The sequence below is a fragment of the Stenella coeruleoalba genome (genome assembly GCF_951394435.1).
Source record: "Stenella coeruleoalba genome assembly, chromosome: 4".
NCBI classification, from domain to species: Eukaryota; Metazoa; Chordata; class Mammalia; order Artiodactyla; family Delphinidae; genus Stenella; species Stenella coeruleoalba.
In genome coordinates this window covers 103392884-103412027 of record NC_137149.1, presented here as the reverse complement: position 1 = coordinate 103412027, position 19144 = coordinate 103392884, and the positions used below count along the sequence as shown (strand labels likewise).

At 43.3% G+C, this 19144-nt stretch overlaps 2 protein-coding genes across 3 annotated transcripts in view; one reads left to right on the top strand and one right to left on the bottom strand.

Moving 5' to 3' along the window:
• The window catches only part of USO1 (USO1 vesicle transport factor), a 91812-nt gene extending 90472 nt beyond the window's left edge, over nucleotides 1-1340 (bottom strand). The window contains exon 1 of the mRNA XM_079919173.1: nucleotides 1123-1340. Coding sequence (XP_079775299.1) covers nucleotides 1123-1188 — 66 coding nt within the window. The 5' untranslated portion in view covers nucleotides 1189-1340. The remainder of the gene's footprint in view (nucleotides 1-1122) is intronic.
• A 206-nt stretch (nucleotides 1341-1546) lies between these two features.
• The window catches only part of G3BP2 (G3BP stress granule assembly factor 2), a 77256-nt gene continuing 59658 nt past the window's right edge, over nucleotides 1547-19144 (top strand). The window contains exon 1 of one of the 2 annotated variants that reach the window (XM_079919175.1): nucleotides 1547-1725. The gene's annotated coding sequence lies outside the window, so the exon portion shown is untranslated. The remainder of the gene's footprint in view (nucleotides 1726-19144) is intronic. The other variant, XM_079919176.1, reaches the window with a different exon arrangement.

The following is a 19144-nucleotide window of genomic DNA, read 5'->3' as shown; positions in this document are numbered from 1 at the left end:
AGAGCAGCTAAGCCCTTGCACCACAACTACTGAGCCTGCGCTCTAGAGCCCATGCGCCACAACTACTGAGGCCGTGTCCCACAACTACTGAAGCCCGCGCACCTACAGCCCGTGCTCTGCAACGAGAAGCCACCGCAATGAGAAGCCCGTGCACCGCAACGAAGAGTAGACCCCGCTCGCTGCAGCTAGAGAAAGCCCGCGCGCAGCAACGAAGACCCAACGCAGCCCCCCCAAAAGGTCGTAGCTTGTCACTTTCTTGTAGATCTAAAATTACTCTCAAATTAAAAGCTTAGTTTAAAAAAAGTCATATACACTCATTTCTAATAGACAACCAAACTTCGAAGAAAGTTTATCCTAAACCTAAAATCGAACCAACTTATCAAATACTGTTTGTAGTAGCTAACAATTTTTTTAAAGTGACGCTGCAAATCCTGTTACCACGAGTTCAGACTTCTGAATGGGGTGAATGGAAGGGAAATGTGTTTCCAAAGCAGTTTGAGCGCGAAAGATCCCTACAACGTCCGAGGGAGTATTTCCCAAATAGTTGGGTAAGACTGAAAAACGGGGTCCGAACTAATAACACCTGGCAGAACGACCTGTCTCCAATTGAAGGGACAGGGGCAGGCAGCTTCGTGCCCAAACTATCGTATTATTCTTAGCCAACTGCTCTGGTCAACAGCTGGGTTTTAAACCTTCTTGCTGTCTTCCCCAAAGCCCCATTCCAGACCGCGAGGGAGGGAGCTGGACTTTCCTCACCGCCAGTGTAGACACTGGCGAAACGGGAGGGACAGGCCCGCGGCCCCGAGGGGCGTGGGAGACAGGTCGGGCCACCGCTGCCCCGGATCGATGACTTCCCGGGCGGCACCACCCGCGGACCACCACCAAGCGGCCTGCGGAGCTGTTGTCAGCAGGGCCGAGCCGCCGCGCTGGGGGTTTCGCTGGGGGCGTGAGGAAATAACTCGGGGGTTTCAGGAGACGAAGGAAGGCACGGGGGCAAAGGGGAGGGAGGCGTTTGGACTCCCGGCCCAGTGACGCGCGGGAGGTGACCTCCGGGCCCCCGAGTCCTCCGTCCCAGTTCCTGCCCGGACCCTTCCCAAGTCCCGGACCCGCCGCTCCTCTCACCGTCTCAGCTTCTGTGTGCTGGGGTCCGGCACTCTGACCCCCCATAACCCCGCGGAGGAAATTCATCTTGCCGCTCAGCCACCGGCTCCACCGGCCCCGTCGGGAAAGAAAAGATAACTTCCCCTGTCCTCCGCAGGGCCTGGCCCCCCAAGCCCGCACTCAGCGCTCTCCGGCCGCCGCCAACACCGCCTCTTACTCGGCAGCAGCTCCAGCCCCCTAAGCCCGGAAACAGCCTCCACCACCTGTCGAAATGCGCATGCGCGGGGACGTGGCATTACGTGGCTGCTCGAAGGGCGAAGGCAAGGGGGAAAGCAGGCGAGAGGAGGCCGGTAGCCTGGGTCCGCCCAAGCCCCGCCCACTGCGCAGGCCCCGCCTCCCTCCGCAAGGACACGCCTCCTACCCCAGTCCTGCGCTGGTCGCTCGGGCTGGTCCCAACCACCCACTTGGTCCGAGCCCTGCCCTGCCAGCTGGAGAGGATCCGGATAGTGTACGCATTTTGGCTTGCAGGGTGTTTAATTGTCGCCGGACGTAGTGCAAGCTGTCAAATCTGGGGTCGTATTTTGTTGAGTCGAAAGTGAAATTTTCCTTCGGCCGACGTGACAGGTAAGGGTTCCCGGCCCCTGGAAGGGTTCTTTTGGTTTCGCGGTGTAGCAGTACCGGCGTTGTGGCCTTCTTGTCCCCGCAAATTGCATTTCTTTACAGGGCTTTGTTTGGTGGTAAAAAGGTTGCTAGAGCCCCCTCATTCCACTGCCACAGGAGGGCGCATTTCTCAGCTCTTGCTCTTCCAACCTGCTAAAAGGAATTCCTGGATCTAAATGCCAGGTACACCGCTATTTTCCTGTGGTGTGGGGAGGAAACCACTCGAACCCTGCATTTAACTTACTAGAGAAAATACATTGATCTGCCGTGTCAGTTCGGCAGCTAGTAGCATGACGTTTTGTTATTAACTCTAAACCCCTACATTTTCGGTGTGGTTTTTATTTTAGCATGAAAAATGGCATTTTTCAAATCGGTATGCCTTGTTTCTTTCGAAATGAGAGTGCCAGGTACACACGCTTATGGAGTAGTCTTGTAAATAAATATCTTGAACCTAAAAAGCGCAGGGTCTAGTTAGCTAACTGATTAATACACGTCTCCACTTGGATGCCCCACAGGTCTCAGATTCCCCGGCCTCCCTTAAAGAAAACAAAATCAATGTGCTTTTTCTGTGTGCCCTGACACGCTCTTTGGTACCATTAGCCAAATAATTGCCTAAGCTAGAAGGAGGAAGCTGGGAGGAATCTGAAACTCTGGATTGCACCCCCATGTGTTCAGTAGTCAATCCTGTCATGTCTATTTATAGAATATTGCTCAAATAGGTCTCTGCTCTCCATGCTCTCTGCTTCTGACATAGTTTATGTTGTCATTTTTCACCAAGATTATGGCAATAGCTTCCTAACTAGTTTGTCTGCATTCACGCCCTGGCTTCCTTCCAGTCATCTGCAGTCCACCCTTGGGTGAGCCTAACAATAACAAAACATCTGTCTGTGTTGATCTTCTTCTGAAAGTCCTCCAGTGGTTGCCCATTCTCTCCATAATAAAATCCAAACTCCTTAGCTTGGTGTACAGGCCTATTATGTTCTGGCTCTTGCCTGTCTTTCTAGCTCCTGTCTTCCTCACATACTCTGGATATATGCCTGGATATGCCCTTCCCCTCCCTCCACTTCATCAAGGAAACTCCTGCTAGTTCCTTAAGACTTTTTTTTTTTAATTTATTTTTATTTATTTTTGGCTGTGTTGGGTCTTTGTTGCTGCTCACAGGCTTCCTCCAGATGCCGCGAGTGGGGGCTACTCTTAGTTGCGGTGCGCGGGCTTCTCATTGCGGTGGCTTCTCTTGTTGCAGAGCATGGGCTCTAGGCTTGTGGGCTTCAGTAGTTGTGGTGCGTGGGCTCAGTAGATGTGGCTCACGGGCTCTAGAGCACAGGTTCAGTAGTTGTGGCGCATGGGCTTAGTTGCTCCACAGCATGTGGGATCTTCCCAGACCAGGGCTTGAACCCGTGTCCCCTGCATTGGCAGGCGGATTCTTAACCACTGCGCCATCAGGGAAGCCCCATAGTTCCTTAAGACTTAACTGTGGCATCTTCTGAAAGCTCTTCCTGAAATCCAGATACGTATGTATATGCTAGCACTTTGCAGTTGTTGATATGCGGGAAGCTCTCAATAAATGCCTGTTGAACCGGACTGTTAAGGGCACAACTATGTTATTCATTTTTATATCTCTGTGGCTTAGCATTGTCCCATAAAAGGTGATATTAATGGATACACGAACAAAACATTAAAGGAAATATGAATATAATGCTAAGGAAGAAGGTCCTTTTTTCATCCGTAAAGTGGGATTGCAGATAACACATATCACAAAGGCTCTGGTGCATGTTCCTAGTGCCAAGATTTTAAGCCTGGGTGACTTGGAGAACAGTGGAGATCATACTGCCCAAAATACTGTACACTAAGCATTGTCCTCTGCTTTAAAACTGGACACTTGACGTTTTGCTTCAGACATTTTCCATGGGGGCATTTCATTGCAGCCTAAAAAAAGTAACCAATAAATGCTCAGCATTTTTATTACCAGGTAATGTGTGCAAAGAACTTCACCCAGTCCCTAAGCCTCACCCCTCCCTGAGCCTCTCCTCACCTCCTCCCTGTGCCCCACTCTACCCCACTATCAGAGATAAAGCTCTGAGGTCAAGTGGGGCTCATGGATGTCTACCACATGTATTATTTGGTAATAAAAAGCAGCGCCTTGACATCTTAGCAGAATTATTTTAAGACACCGCCCTTTTCAAAATGCCCTGCTTTGTTTTAAATTTTGCTGAATGTAGTAAGTCACTAACAGCGTACTATGAGTTTTCCCTTCACTTGACCTGTTTTCTTCCCTAACAGCCTCCACTGGCCAGGAAGGACTATGGGCAGGAGAAGTGGGCAGTCTGGGACAGAGGAAATGAGGGTGGAGCCCCCAGATTTCCCCTTGACCTCACAGTCTTGCCTCTCTCCTGGTGTCTGGGAAGGGGTAGAGCCGCTTGATGCTTCCAGGAAAAAGAGGAGGCAGAGAGGGTACAGTGCCTAATTTTTCCCCCAATCGGGCGTCTGAAAGGGGAGCAGCCATGAAATGGACTGAAAAGAGAAAGGAGATTACATGCAAATCCAGTTCCACTGATTTTATAGAGAAAAGTCAGAGACCATGTCTCGTTCCTATTTGTACCCTTTAATGATCTAGCATAATTCCTTTTACATGGCAGATGTTCAAGCACCATAAAGGAAGAGAAAACATGAAAAAATTGTGACTGCCTGACTTACGCCCTTATACTTCTCACTATCTTAAGTCTAAATATTCAGTATAAGAATGTCATGAATCATTAAAATGCGTATAATCCAAAATTTTAACTTGGGTAAATCAAAATTATTTTTCTGACAACAGAGCAACTAACAAAATTCATTGGTTTGAAATCCACTTTTAGAATTGCTTCCTTACGATCCCCTAGTTCAGTCGCTCTCCTCAGTGGCCCACTTTCCCCATCCTTTCTTACTTTCTAGTGGCAAACTCAACAATAACAATGAAATATCATTGCACAAGATTGTGTTTTGATTGAGGGTGGTGGTGATAGGGTGGGGTGTTGTCCATACCTACTTAGGAGGATGAGTGGAGGTGATAATTTGTGTTTGAAATATATCACATACAGGTTTTTAAAGAGTAGTTACTGGAAAATCAGGGTTCAAAAATATTTTTGATAGCATTATGTATTAATTTTATTCATTAATCAAACAACACACAGCAAAATAAATTAATAATGATGAAACAGCAATTGAAATTCATAACCAATCAATAGTAACAGTATCAAAAGCATTCGTGCTCTATCTTTGCTAGACTATCTATTCAAAGGACTTTACATAAAATGATTTACTTAATCCTCACAACAACCTTATGGATAGCGTCATTAGCCCCATTTTTCAGATGATGAAGCAGGCACAGAGAGTAACTTGCCTGATGTCATACCACTAGGAAGTGGCACAGCTGGGACATAAAGTGGCAATCTAACTCCAAAGCCTGTGCTCTTATGTACTATGCTATCTGACCTCTCTTGACTCAAGGCACTAAGTAGAAAGGTGGTCTACAAGTCCCTGCGTAATCTGGCCCCTCTGTTGTCTCTCTGACCCTACCTCCTGCTTTATTCCTTCTAGTCTAGCAACACTGGCTTGCTTGTGTTCCTGAAATTTGATTTCCCCTCATGGCCTTTGTGCTTGTTTTTTCCTGTGTTTTGGTTGTTTGCTACTCTACCCACATGGAGAAATGCCTCACTCCCTTCACCTTATTTAAGTCTGCTCAAAGGCCACTTGGGTCTCTCCTGACTGTTTTACGTTGCAACCTCCCCATACTCCTCCTTCCTCTGCTCTGCTTATTTTCCTCTGTAGCACTTATCAGTCTGATACCTTATTCTCTTAAGATGCCATCAAGTTCACCTCAGAGAAAGAAGGAAAGAAAAAAAACCAAAAACGCTCTTGACTCTAAGATGCCATCTACCAAAAGACACATCCCAATTTTAGGTTTCATAAAATGTGAAGAAATGTTCATCATAGCATTAATGGAATCTTGTTTTTTGTATTTGTACAAATACAAATTTTGTTTTTGTATTTCCCCACCATCACCTGAATGTAAACCCTTAAGGGTAGGGATTTTAGCCGTTTTGTAAATTGCTATATCTTCAGTGCTTAAGCACAGTATCTGATGCATAGACAGCACTTAGTAGCTCTTTAATGGATGAATGAACTCCCCAAATGAGGAAATTCCCACTTTCAGCTTGTATGCATGGAAGCAGAAATTCTGCAGTGTTGCTGCATTGCATGGCAGCCAGACTTCCTCAATAGAGTCTGAAACAGGGTCCTCAGAAAATTGCATTAACTAATTTTAGTTTATGAATATTTTGTTGGCTTTCAGTAACCAACTTAGTAATTAACACTTAGTCATATGTAAAGACAAACGTCTGGGGAAGGACTTAAATTTTTGGGATCAGATAGCATCCCATTGGGAGAATCATCTCAACCTCCCAGTGGCAAGCTTACTTTCGTTTGAAATTCGTTACACTAATGCAGTTATTGTCATCATCGTAGACTCCTTCTTCTTCTTCTCTAAGACAGGTAATACATTCATATGGTTAAAATATAAAGTACAAAAGGGTATTTAGCAAAAAGTCTCCCTACTATTCCTTGGCCACCCAGGCAATTAATATAGACAATTATTGTTTATCCTTCCAGATATACATATATGCATATGGAGTCTCTCGCTTTTAATAACACAAATAAATGTAGCACATTGTACACACTGTTTTACACCTTACTTTTTCCCATTTAATATATCTTGGAAATGGTTCCATACAAGAAGAGGTATTCCTCATCCTTTCTTATTGTGTTCCATGAAACGCTTTAAAAATATTTTTTAAAGCCCTAGGAATTCCTTGGAAGAGGAGGGTGCAAGAAAGAGGGTTCTGGGCCCCCATCCTGCTCCATTTGATTGATTTCATTTGTTTATACTTCCTATGTCATTTGAACAAAAAGATTCAGAGGCTAAAATGTTGGACAGCCACCTCTCTTAGGAGATGCGAAACATGACCAAGGCAAGCACTTGGAACAGTCAAGTAGTTTCGCATGCTCTAGAGTCCAGGATGCAGATTTCTGCTCTACCTGTTTTGAGAAGAACAATAATAGTATCTTCCTCATATGGTTGTTGTTAAAATTTTATTAGGTAATAGCTTTAATGTGCTTAGTACTTTAGTACATGAAGCAGAGTAAGTACTTAATAAAGGTTAGAGTGGAGACTCAGATACCTTTGGTGTATATCATCAATTTCCTAACAACCGAACATTTAAAGATATTACCCTATAATAGTACTCAACTCAAACTTTATTGGCTCATGTTACTGAAAAGTCTGATACTTCAGATATGACTTGATCTGGGGCATCAAGATAATCTCTCCAGGATCTGGGCTTTCATTATATCTGGACTCTGCTCTTTATATTGGTTTCTTTCTCTGGCTCTGTACAAGGGCAAGTTGGCTGTCAGTTCCTGCAGTCCTATAACCTCCCAGGACCAAGTTCATCAAGGAAGACTGCTCACCTCTCTCCTTAGAATCTCAGCAAAAGTCCTCTTATGACTCACTGGATCTTATTGGGGCACGTGTCTTTGTGTTGGGCCAGTTCCTATAGCCCTGTGTGTGAGGTGCTCTGATTGGCCTTGATTCACACGCCCACCTCTAAAACAAGCAGTGGGAATCCTCCCCTCAATTCAAAGCATATGGCATAAGAACAGGGGAACAGGGACTTTCTTCAAAGGAGAGCTAGACTACTGTTCCAGGATAAAGTTTATCAGGATAGGAAAAATAGAATAGATGCTCACTATATCCCCTGATGGACTTGACTGCTTGCCAGGTTTTTGGGGGTTTTTTTTGGTATTTTTTTGCTCAGGACGCGCAGGCTTAGTGGCCATGGCTCATGGGCGTAGCCGCTCCGCAGCATGTGGGATCTTCCTGGGCCGGGGCACGAACCCGTGTCCCCTGCATCAGGAGGCAGACTCAACCACTGCGCCACCAGGGAAGCCCGCCAGGTTTTTTTAAAAAATATTTTCCCAGCAGTGCCACTACCATTTGCTCGCATCAGTACTGTTGCTGTGTGAAAGGTTCAAGAGATCATGTTGCATTATTTAATAAAAGTAATTTTACATTGCTTTGTATTTATATCTACAAGCAAAGCCATAAATACACCCTCTTTTAAAAAAGTACAGTCCGGGTGTGTTTCCATTCTTTGGAAAATACAATAAAGAGAATTGCTTACTTACGAAACACCTTAACTAGGAAATCCCATTTTCACTTCCAACGGACTTTTTATAAGACTGTTTATTAAAGGACAAATTTATCAGCTCCAGGCCCAGGCACTCTTACCTCCTGTAGAGAATTTGACTGTCACCTCTCCACACCCACTGTGTTCCCCCAACATCTATAACTAGCTGAACAGGCAGGTCCTGAATAGCCAGGATGGGGTGGAAGATTTTACTGCCCCATTGCACAGCTAGACTAAGTCCTTTGAAGTTCGCATTACTAGGTGATGCCAAGATTCCCTGGAAGCTTAAGATGACTTAGTATGGAGTCATTGCCACGTTCATCAGCAGTTCACGACCCAGAGCAAGTTGCAGCTGACCACCTCATTTGCCTGAGTCTGTGGCCCAGGTGAGTACAAGAGCAGGGGACCCTGTAGGCTCTCTCTTGGAAGAGCCTACAGTCGGTCAATGTAGACTGGACCTTCAGGCCAGCAGGATGGTAACTGACCTGGAACAGAACTTTTCAAAGCCAGCCCACATGTCAAAGATCCCCTCTCTCCCCAGTTCCAATTCCTTAATGATGTTGATTATGAGCAACCAATGGCCTATGATGGCAAATTATTCACTGTATGAATAATTGGGGTAGGCTTAATAACTCGCAGATATTAGGTGGAGGGTCCAGAGCTGGCGTGCAGTTTGAGGAAAGAAGAGGGAGCTGGGTGTGGACCTAATTGTCTGCCCGCAGATCAGGCGTCCATGGGCAGAGGAATGGAAGATGAGAAGATGATGAGCACAGAGAGGCAGAGGAGAGAAGTCTTCTCTTTAGCTTGACTGTTCCATGATGCTGCCCTGCCCAGGATCTCAAACACCATACTAGTCATGGGTAGTATAAAGAACTAGAAGAGCTCCAGCTTACGCTTCCCACTACGCTCTCCCTACCTCCAACACCCGCATACACACATGGCCTTTCCAGGGCAGGGCCACAGTTTGTGAGACCCAAATGACCCACAACCAAGTCCTTAAACTGCTCCCTCTCTCCCAGGTATGTGCATAGTGGGTCCTAAATAGCTCAGAATCCAAGGTCTCAAGAGGTCATTGCCACAGCCAATCTCCTTCCTGTGAGGGCACTGCTATCTAGGTCTGGTTCAGGTTTCTGAGTCAGAGCAAAATGACTCTACTGGCATTTGGATACTTATTTCATGGTATAATAAATATCAAGATCTTTGTTTTTTTTCAAAGCTCAGAATTCATAACCATTTAAAACAAATCAATGAAACTACAAATTTAACAGCTTTCATTTTAATAGAATTAGTGATTCTAAGTTCTGCTGTGTCCTTCAACTTCAGGAGAGTTGCATATCTGATGGGTTGGTTGGACCTGAGTACAGTGCCTTCCTGTACCTTTCAGTCTTCTGCCTGGAGCTTTTGGAATCTTGGCCTGTAGGTAGCTACTCGGGTCTGGCCAGAGACTTAGGCTCCCTGTTTTTGAGTTTTCCTTGCCGTTTTAGGAAGGATGGTCCTTCTTGGGGACTAACTCCTGCCTTCCCTGGTGGAATGAACCACTTTGTTCAAAGAGCTTTTCTCCCAAAATTCATACTCAGCCCCTCCCTCTTTTTGAGGGGTGGGATGGGGTAGGAGATGGAGTTGCAGGAGCTGATTGATAATGAGAGGGGGTTAGAAAGGCTTCTGTGAAGGAGAGAAGAGGCAAAGAAGAGGAAGGGGAGAGAGTGGTGAAAGAGATCCAAGAAACTGAATGGAACTGCTGACTAATATCTGCAACTGGAGTATTACACCCACAGAAATACAGGTTGTTTTTTTTTTTTTTCTTCAGTACTTAAAAATTGCTCGGTACAGCAGAATACTGAAAACAGATGTGCTTGGTTTCCTGAACTACTGATTCAGCAAACATCTGAGTCTCTGTCCTCTCTGCCAGGCCCTGCTATAATTTCTCTCCCACTATAGGTTCATTCTGGAGTGCTAAAATTCTTATTCCCATTTCAGAGAGCGAAGCCTGGGCTTCAGCATGGTATAGGTCAAAATGGCATGTTTTGTTTGCAAACCTAAACAGAACTGGGTTTTCATTCTAGTCCTGCCACTTTTGAATCGTGTAGTCTTGGGCAAATTAAACTTAATTTTGCTATATCTGTTTTGATTACCTTCTGCCTTGCAACAGAAAACCAAAGAATGCCTTAAAACAAATTGTCTGGAATCTAAGCTGGAATCTTTCTGCTAAGCAAATACTTGGCTTGAGGCTTTCATCTTTTTTGTTACAAGCTGGTTGTAGTTGCATCCTTATCTGGAAACAAAGAAGGGCAAAGGTCAAGGTCAAAAGTTATCTATCAACAAGTTATCTGTCCTTCCCCACTCTTTTTACTCTTGTAACTTTTATTCTGAACTAATTTTAGAATTGAAGAAAGGTTGCAAAAATTGTACAAAGAATTCCCAAATATTTTTCACCCAGATCAAACCGTTAACATTTTTACCCCAATTACTTTATCATTTTTTTCTCTCTAAATATATACATTTTTCCCCTGAATCATCTGGAGAAGAATTTATAAGCATGATGTCCCTTTACTTCAGTGTCTAATTCCTAACAATAAAAACATTTTCTTAAACAACACAGGCCATATTCAAATTTTGCCAGGAGTCTCAATTATTTTCTTTTCCGGCCCAGTATCCAAACCAGGATTACACACTACATTTTGATGTTGTCTCTATAGTCATCTTCAGTCTGGAACGGTTCCTCTTTCTTTGTCTTTTATGATTTCAATATTTGGAATAGTACAGGATAGATCAGTTATTTTGTGGAATGCCCCACAATTGGGGTCTGTCTGACCTTCCCGATTAAGTTCAGATGGTGCATCTTTGGCATCTTTGCTAGGAATATCGCAGAAGTGCTGCCCTTCTCACAGTGCATCGTCTCAGGAGGTACATAACATTTGTTTGTCCCACTATTAGCGATATTAATTTTGATCATCTGTTTAAGGTGTTGTCTGCCAAACTTCTCTACTGTACATTTAACTATTTTTTTCCCTTTGATGTTAATAAGTATAATTGGGGGGATATGCTTTAATATTGATAAATATCCTGTTTCTCATCAAACTTTCACCCTTCAGTTTTAGCATCCATTGATAATTCTTACCTGAATCAATAGTAGTTGCCGGTCTGCTGTTCGTATAAAAACCTTTCCAGGAAGCCCCATCTTTCAACTTCTACCTATTTTGTTAAGAACTTTGCCCAGCCTTAGTTGCAAGAGAGCCTGGGAAATGCATTATTATGTTATTCTGCTTTGGTATAAGCATATTTCTACCCCCAGTAAAATTGGGGTTCTCTTAAGTAAAGAGGGGAGAATAAAAACTTACTACACCTTGCCAACCCAATAGCATCATTCTAAGGATTAAATTATTAAATGGTCTTTGTAAAAACATCTACCAAGGAGCCTGTAACATGGTTGATATTTTAAAATATCCCTCCCCAACCTGTGGGAACAGGGTTTTGTTTATTTGTTTTGTTTTGTTGATCACTTGTGGTCACATAGCTAGTAAATAGCAGAACAGGTCTACAAACCCTAGTCTGGTCCCTACACCATAGTTTCCTTTTGCTGGTTTTAGAAATTCTGTATTCTCTTAAATCTTTCAGCTGTATGACTAAAACTACCTCTACAATATATTAATATATAAAACTATATTAATCTGTACAACTGTTGTAGAACGGTCCTGTTTACCTAGATGAAGATAGCATTATGTATATATTAAATAAATAAAACCTGACTTAAATTTCTTTATATGTGGGTGTGTTCCTCTCCATGTAGTCCAAGGCAGTTGTTCTCTTCTGGGGTAATGGCTATTAATTCCTCCAGGAATCATAATCTGGAAAGACATCGAGGGGAAAATGGTTAGAGAATAAGGGTGTCTGCTCAGCACTATAAATAAATACACCCCCATGTTTTATTGATTCTTTGCAGTTTTTAAAATATTTAAGAGAAAGAGAGAATTGTAAAACTCTTATCTCCTGCCAACGATAAGAATTGGAATTTTAAAATTCCCTTGTCACAGAACCAGTATGAAAGAACATAAAATTTTAATACCAGTTGGCAGCAGAAAATGTCACTTCATTTAACTCAGAATTTTACACTGAACATCATGGAGAATAATAATATCAGTACATGAGAGAAATAAAAAATGATGATAGAAAAGTGATAAATCAGGATACAGAATTGTATATACTGAATGATAATAGCTAAGTTTAAAATATACGGGGAATTCCCTGGCGGTCCAGTGGTTAGGACTCCGCACTTCCACTGCAGGGGGCCAGGGTTCGATCCCTGGTTGGGGAACTAAGCTACTGCAAGCTGATCTTGTAAGCTGCATGGGGTGGCCAGAAAAAAAAAAAAAAAGATTAAATAAAATAAATAAATAAAATGGGGTAAGTATTTAAAACATATACATAGGAAGAAGCCTAGAAAGAAATGTAGTAAGATGTGAATTCAGAGTGGTTATATTTCGGTGGAAGGATATGGGTCATGTTTTCTTCTTTCAACTGTTCCATAATTTTTACTGGATAAATTTTTCTTTAAATAAACATGCCCCTTTTTTTTTCCTCTAAATAATCACAAATAATAACAAGCTTAGAAAAGATATTAGGTAGAAACAGTTTTGGAAGAGAAACATCTGGAGCCCCTGACAAAACTATTAGTTTGCTTTTGAGGAGAAACCCAAGGAGCCCCATGTTGCAGCTGATGCCTGAACTTGAATTTCATTTCATCCATCTTGGTACCATCTACTTTCCTCCCTCCCTTCCATTCTTTCTTTCCTTCTTTTCTCTTACTGTAAGGTAGGTAAAGAGATTAATTTTAAGAAAGAGATAGAGTTTCATATAGTAGAAAGAACATTACAGTTTAAAGCCAGATAGATACGAATCCTGGCATCATCATTTATTAATTCCACAAACATTATCTGAGCAATTACTATGCAATGTACTGTTGTAGGCTTTGGAGATTCAGCAATGATTGCAAACAGGTAAAAATGTCTGTTTTCATGAAACATATTCTAATGGGGGTAGACAGTGTGATTTAAAAGGTCCTGGAAGGACCCTTGGATCAAAAAATACCTTCCTAACAGATGTTTACAATGCATAAAAGTATGCCATGAAGGACTTAGCCTTTTGGGTCAACAAACATCTTCTTTTAGCCTTTTGGGTCAACAAACATCTTTTTTTTTTTTTTTTTTTTTTTTTTGCGGTACGCGGGCCTCTCACTGTTGTGGCCCCTCCCGTTGCGGAGCACAGCCTCCGGACGCGCAGGCCCAGCGGCCATGGCTCACGGGCCCAGCCGCTCCGCAGCATGTGGGATCTTCCCAGACCCGGGCACGAACCCGTGTCCCCTGCATCGGCAGGCGGACTGTCAACCACTGGGCCACCAGCGAAGGCCAAACATCTTCTTTTAAAATGCAAATATCAATGAAAAGAGTACATTCTCTTCATGCTTAACTGTCCTTCATATATTAGTGTGAATTAATTGTCATATACCTTAGGAGCTAAATGAGAGCCATGCTTTGCTAGAATGAACATTTTAATTGTGAGAGGCCCATTAGGTACTATCCGGGAAGGGTACTCCTGAGTGGGTTTCCGAGTAAGCACTATGAGGGTCCTGTGGCACGAGGTAATTTAGGAAGGGCAAAGCAGATGAAGAAAGAACAGTGGTAGGAAATAAATTTAACCCTTAACATGTATGAGTTTGTCTTGGGGATCCAGAAGTCTTCCCAGGTTTAGATACCTCCCCTGCCTCCTTCCCTTCATAGTCAGGTATTTCTTTTAAAAGAGTACCTTAGGACCAGGACATTCCTGAGATACATATCTGTGACCTTTCTCAATCCCTCACATTATCAAATACTCCTAGGATGTATCATCTCTTTCACAAAATGCTTAAGATATAAATGGACGAATGAATGAGTACATTTTTTTAAAAGTAGTAAAGATCAGTAACAGCCCCATTGAGATGCAAATGCAAGTCCTCTGCTCATTCAGTAGCTTGCCTCTTGCTCACACTTTTATAAATTTATTTATTTATTTAATTTTGGGTGTGTTGGGTCTTCGTTTCTGTGCGAGGGCTTTCTGTAGTTGCGGCTAGTGGGGGCCACTCTTCATCGCGGTGCGCGGGCCTCTCACTGTCGCGGCCTCTCTTGTTGCAGAGCACAGGCTCCAGATGCACAGGCTCAGTCATTGTGGCTCACTGGCCTAGTCGCTCCACGGCATGTGGGATCCTCCCAGACTGGGGCATAAACCCGTGTCCGCTGTATCGGCAGGCAGACTCTCAACCACTGCGCCACCAGGGAAGCCCTCTTGCTCACACTTTTAAATGACAGTTCACTGTTAGAGACCTCTGGGTCTCTGAAAAGAACAAAATTTAAAACATGTAGATACCAAGGTTTATACTTACATCTCTATCTCTACATCCTCCATCCTCCCTCTGGTTCAGTTTTCACCTCAACCATGATGGTGCTTCTATTCCTGTTATTCTGAAATTGCGTCGTGTAAGGTTGTGAAGAAGTTCTGTGAGAGTCTGGGGTCCATCCTGAGTCTTCAAAAGAACTCAGGTTAAAGAAGAGTCTCTTGTAAGGATATAGGGGAATCTTCAAGGAAATCTTTAGGAAGTACAGCCTGGGCTCATGAGAACTGGAGAGTCGACATGCAGGTAGCGTGTGTGAGTGTGTGTGTGTGTGTGTGTGTGCGTGTGCGTGTGTGTCTAGATATGTCAGGCTTCATAATCTCGTCTGTGCTTTTTTCAATGAGTCTATTCCATTCTCCTGCTTTCTGTGCTGACTCACAGCCTCTCTGCTTCCAGGCTTGCAAGTGGCTTTGGCCACTGACCAGACGCCAGCCCGTTCTCAATGTAACCTCACAGCTCAGCTCCGAGTAACTGACACAGGATGACTCTGGGAATCTGACTGGCTCAGCTTGGGTCAGGTGTCCATCCTGGTCCAGTTAGAAGGTGTGCTTAATAAATGTTCCCTCATTATTGCTGCTTATGTTCTCCTTTATCTTGGCTTACAGAGTGTAAGGGAGGTGGGAGGACAGGAGATTTTGTGCATCCTGTTGCAAAGACCCTTTGGACTGTTCAGTTTTACTTGAGTTTAGTGGTAGTTGGTATTATTATTATTATTATTATTTTTGCGGTACGCGGGCTTCTCACTGCTGTGGCCTCTCCCGCTGCGGAGCGCAGGCTCCGGACGCACAGGCTTAACGGCCGTGGCTCACGGGCCCAGCCGCTCCGCGGCACGTGGAATCCTCCCGGACCGGGGCACGAACCCGTGTCCCCCGCATCGGCAGGCGAACTCTCAACCACTGCGCCACCAGGGAAGCCCCGGTAGTTGGTATTATTTCCTAACAACAATCACTGCCAACAGTTTCTTGTGCTGCGCACTTTTCATATATTGTCTTCATTAACTGTCTCAACCTCCTGACTTTCATCCCCTTTATGCAAAAGGAAATAGTTGAAAGAGCGAGGTTAAGTAACTTGCAAAGGTCACAGAGCTCAATTACTGGGATTTGAGCTGAGATTTTTGTGACTGCAGAGCCTGTGCCCTCTCCTGATTTTCCACATCTATCCCTGGGCATGTCATTGGCTGGTCCTGACCACTGCCATAGCTTAACCCAGTACTTCCCTCAGGTAAGCTCTCCCACTTTGGAGAAGTAGATAATTTGTTAGAAGCAGAACTCTAACCAATAGGCTACAGAGCTCCACCCAGTAACAGTGTTTCCCAGTTGTTTCCAGTCTGAGACAAAGCTGTGATCTTGCCAGAACATATGTAGACAAGAAGAGGTTGCTGTCTTGGTTTCTCATATTGAGTCATCCACCAACCCAAGAAGTGGTCCAAACACACACTATACTTTGGCTCTTATATAAGTTATAAGTTATCATTAATGTTCAATAATAGCTTAGTGCTTAGTACCTGGTATGTGGTGGTATGTTCAATAAGCTTTTTTTTTTTCCGTTAAACTGAACTAGCCAACTTTAGCTTATATCCTCTCATCAAATTGAAGCCAAGGGTCGTCAGCGCTAGTTTGTTATCATCCAAGGGTCTTACTCCATTTGAGCCACTGTAACAGAATACCATAGACTGGGTGGCTTATAAACAACAGAAATTTATTTTCTACCAGTTCTGGTGGCTGGAGGCCCAAGATCGAGGTGCTGGCAGATTCCATGTCTGGCGAGGATCCACTTCCTGGTTCACAGACCTTTGTCTTTGTTGTGTCCTCACAAGGCAGAAGGGACAAGGGCCTCATTTATGGAGGGCACTAATCCCATTTGGAGCCCTCATGACCTATTCACCTCCCAAAGCCCCCACCTACAGTGCCGTCACATTGGGTGCTAGGATTTCAACAGAATTTATAGGGGGAAACAAATAATCAGACTTTAGCACCAAGTTGAAGTTGAAGGAATTGAAAGGAATCATGATTAACAGGTTAGCAATGTTTCAAATAGATGATTCTGTAAAAAAAAAATGACACTTTTCAAGTAAAAATGAGCCACAGACTTTCAGACTTTATACTTGAAGGAGAAGATCCCAGTGGAGAGGGATCAACTGGACCATAATATCATCATTGTGTCCCCAGGATGTACCTCCTCAGGTCTCTTAACAAATTACTCCTGCCACCAACATGTTGGCCTCTAGGAGGCACTGTTTCCCCTCCAAGGCTGTGGACCCCTCACTGGCTGTGAATCAAATCTACGGCAGAGCCTAACTAAAGCTGTGTTTTATCTGCTAGGAGATAACCACAGGGAAATAAACACCGAGAGTGAGAGTGATGCCAATCTTTATAATCTGGTTTATAAGGAGAGTGTATTGATCCTGTCTTCCTGGCTCTTGGACTGTTGATGAAGATTGGGCCCTCTTTAATCCCAACATTGAGGAATCACTTACCAGGCTTGCTGCTAGGGGTTGGGCAGAACAAAATGCAAGGTCCCTTCTCACAGTCAAGTCTAGTAGGGGAGAGACATGACAAAGGGGAGGCCCTGACAGCCTTGCTTAGATCCACCCTCACAGTGCCTGGTTTTCTGCTTTGGCACTGAGGATACTTCCCTTCAGAAAACACCTATCCCCAGCCGGGTAGCCATTGCAGCACGCAGCACAGTCCTAACGCATTTTGTCAATTCACGTACTTGATAATAGAGGGTCTGGTTGTTGCGTATGCATTTGAATTTACTATGAAATAAATTTCTATTTTATGTATAAATTGGCCAAAAAACAGGTATTGATAGTAATAGCTAAGAAAACCAGTTAGCTAATGCATTCAATTGGGATTATGTTTACATCTTTATTCTCAGGATTCAAGATTTAATATTGAATAATAGGTTCTACTCTCATTAAATCCAGTTCTGCTCTGAATAAATGTCATGAGATTTGAACGATACGAGTTTATTTTAATTTTATAAAATTTATATTTGGCAAGTCTAAGGCCAGTCAACATTTTTCTACATTGACTTGTTAAACCCTAAGATTCTAATAAAACTAACCAATAATGATCCTTTATAGAAGGAATGTGAATGGCATCATTATTGGTTAGTTTTATTAGAATTCTAGGGTTTAACAAGTCAATGTAGAAAAATGTTGACTGGCCTTAGACTTGCCAAATATAAATTTTGTCTTCTCCCATCAAACACATTTCCACATATATACTTGGTTATCTGTGCTTTCACATTTCCCTTTTGCTGTTAAGGTTGTTAGCTTTCAGTTCCCACTGCTATGCATGATAGTCCTTTGCACTCTGATTTCCTCCTTGTGATCTAATATGGACTTTTAGTAGTGGCCAGCTTTTATTGAGTATGTACTGTGTCCCAAGGACTTTGCAGGTATCAGCTAACAGAATCCTTGTAACTGCGCTTAGGTGGTCAGTAGGGTACCTACCATTATTATGCCCATTCTATGATTATTTGGCCAAAGTCACACAGCCAGCAAGAGGCACAGCTTGGGATTCAAACCCAATCGAGCTACAGAGTCTACAACACTATGCAAAAATATACAGTACTGCCTCAATATTCAGGTGTATTAGAATAGCTGAAGTTCAAGGGTAAGTAGGATCTTAGTAGAGTTTCTAAAAGGACTCACCTGTGAATTATATCTTGATACATATATAACCTCTCTGAGACTGTTTTCTCAACTATAAAATAGAAATAATATTGAATTGACCTGATAGCACTGCTTGAGGATTAAATGAGCGTGTGTGTGTTTATGTATATATATATATATGTATATATGTGTGTGTGTGTGTATATGTATGTATGTGTGCATATGTGAAGAACCTTAAACAGGACCTGGCATATAGCAAGTACTTATTATGCTAAGCACTATTCCTGTGCTCAATAAATGATAGCTGCTCTTACAATCATCTGTGAGTTTCAAGGACAGTAAGATTTTCTGATATCCAGTGGTCTAGGTACCGAGAAGCCCTCACGCACATTCCTCCTTCATAGCCCTCTTCCACAGCTCCTTTACCCTCTACCAACTCTTTTTTTTTAACCTTTTTTTAAATTGAAGTATAGTTAATTTACAATGTTGTGTTAGTTTCAGGTATACAGCAAAGTGATTCAGATATATATATATACATACATACACGCACACACATACATATCTATTCTTTTTTCAGATTCTCTTCCATTATAGGTTATTACAAGATATTGAATATAGTTCTCTGTGCTGTATCGTAGGTCCTTGTTCACCCTCTGCCAGCTGTTAAGGACCCTGCCGGTGCTAAGGTGGGAGCTCTCATAAGTGGCTGAAGAAGAACATTTCCAGGGTCCCAGGGACTTGCCTCTCCTTAGCCTTGGCACCTGCTCTGTCCTTTCTTCCCTGGCCGGCCTGCCCCCACTTCCACTCTTTCTCAGGGGACCCCTCTCCCCAGGCCCAGTGGCTGTCCTGCTCAGCACAAGGCTTTTGTTTTCTAAATAAGCTTTATAGCTAATCACTGCAGGGGAACGGCCTGGAAACTAGCTGTAGGAAAATCCATAAGAAAGTACGAAGGTGACTTAATTTGGCTCTAGTCTATAATCTTGACTTCTGTTGAAATGGTAAACTAGCATCCCCTTCAGGCTCTGCCTCTGTGCTTCTACTTTTGAGAATAAAACAGATTTACTTTAGGCTTTGGCCTCTTGTTTTCTTTGGGTGGGCCTTTACCTCCCGCTGCCC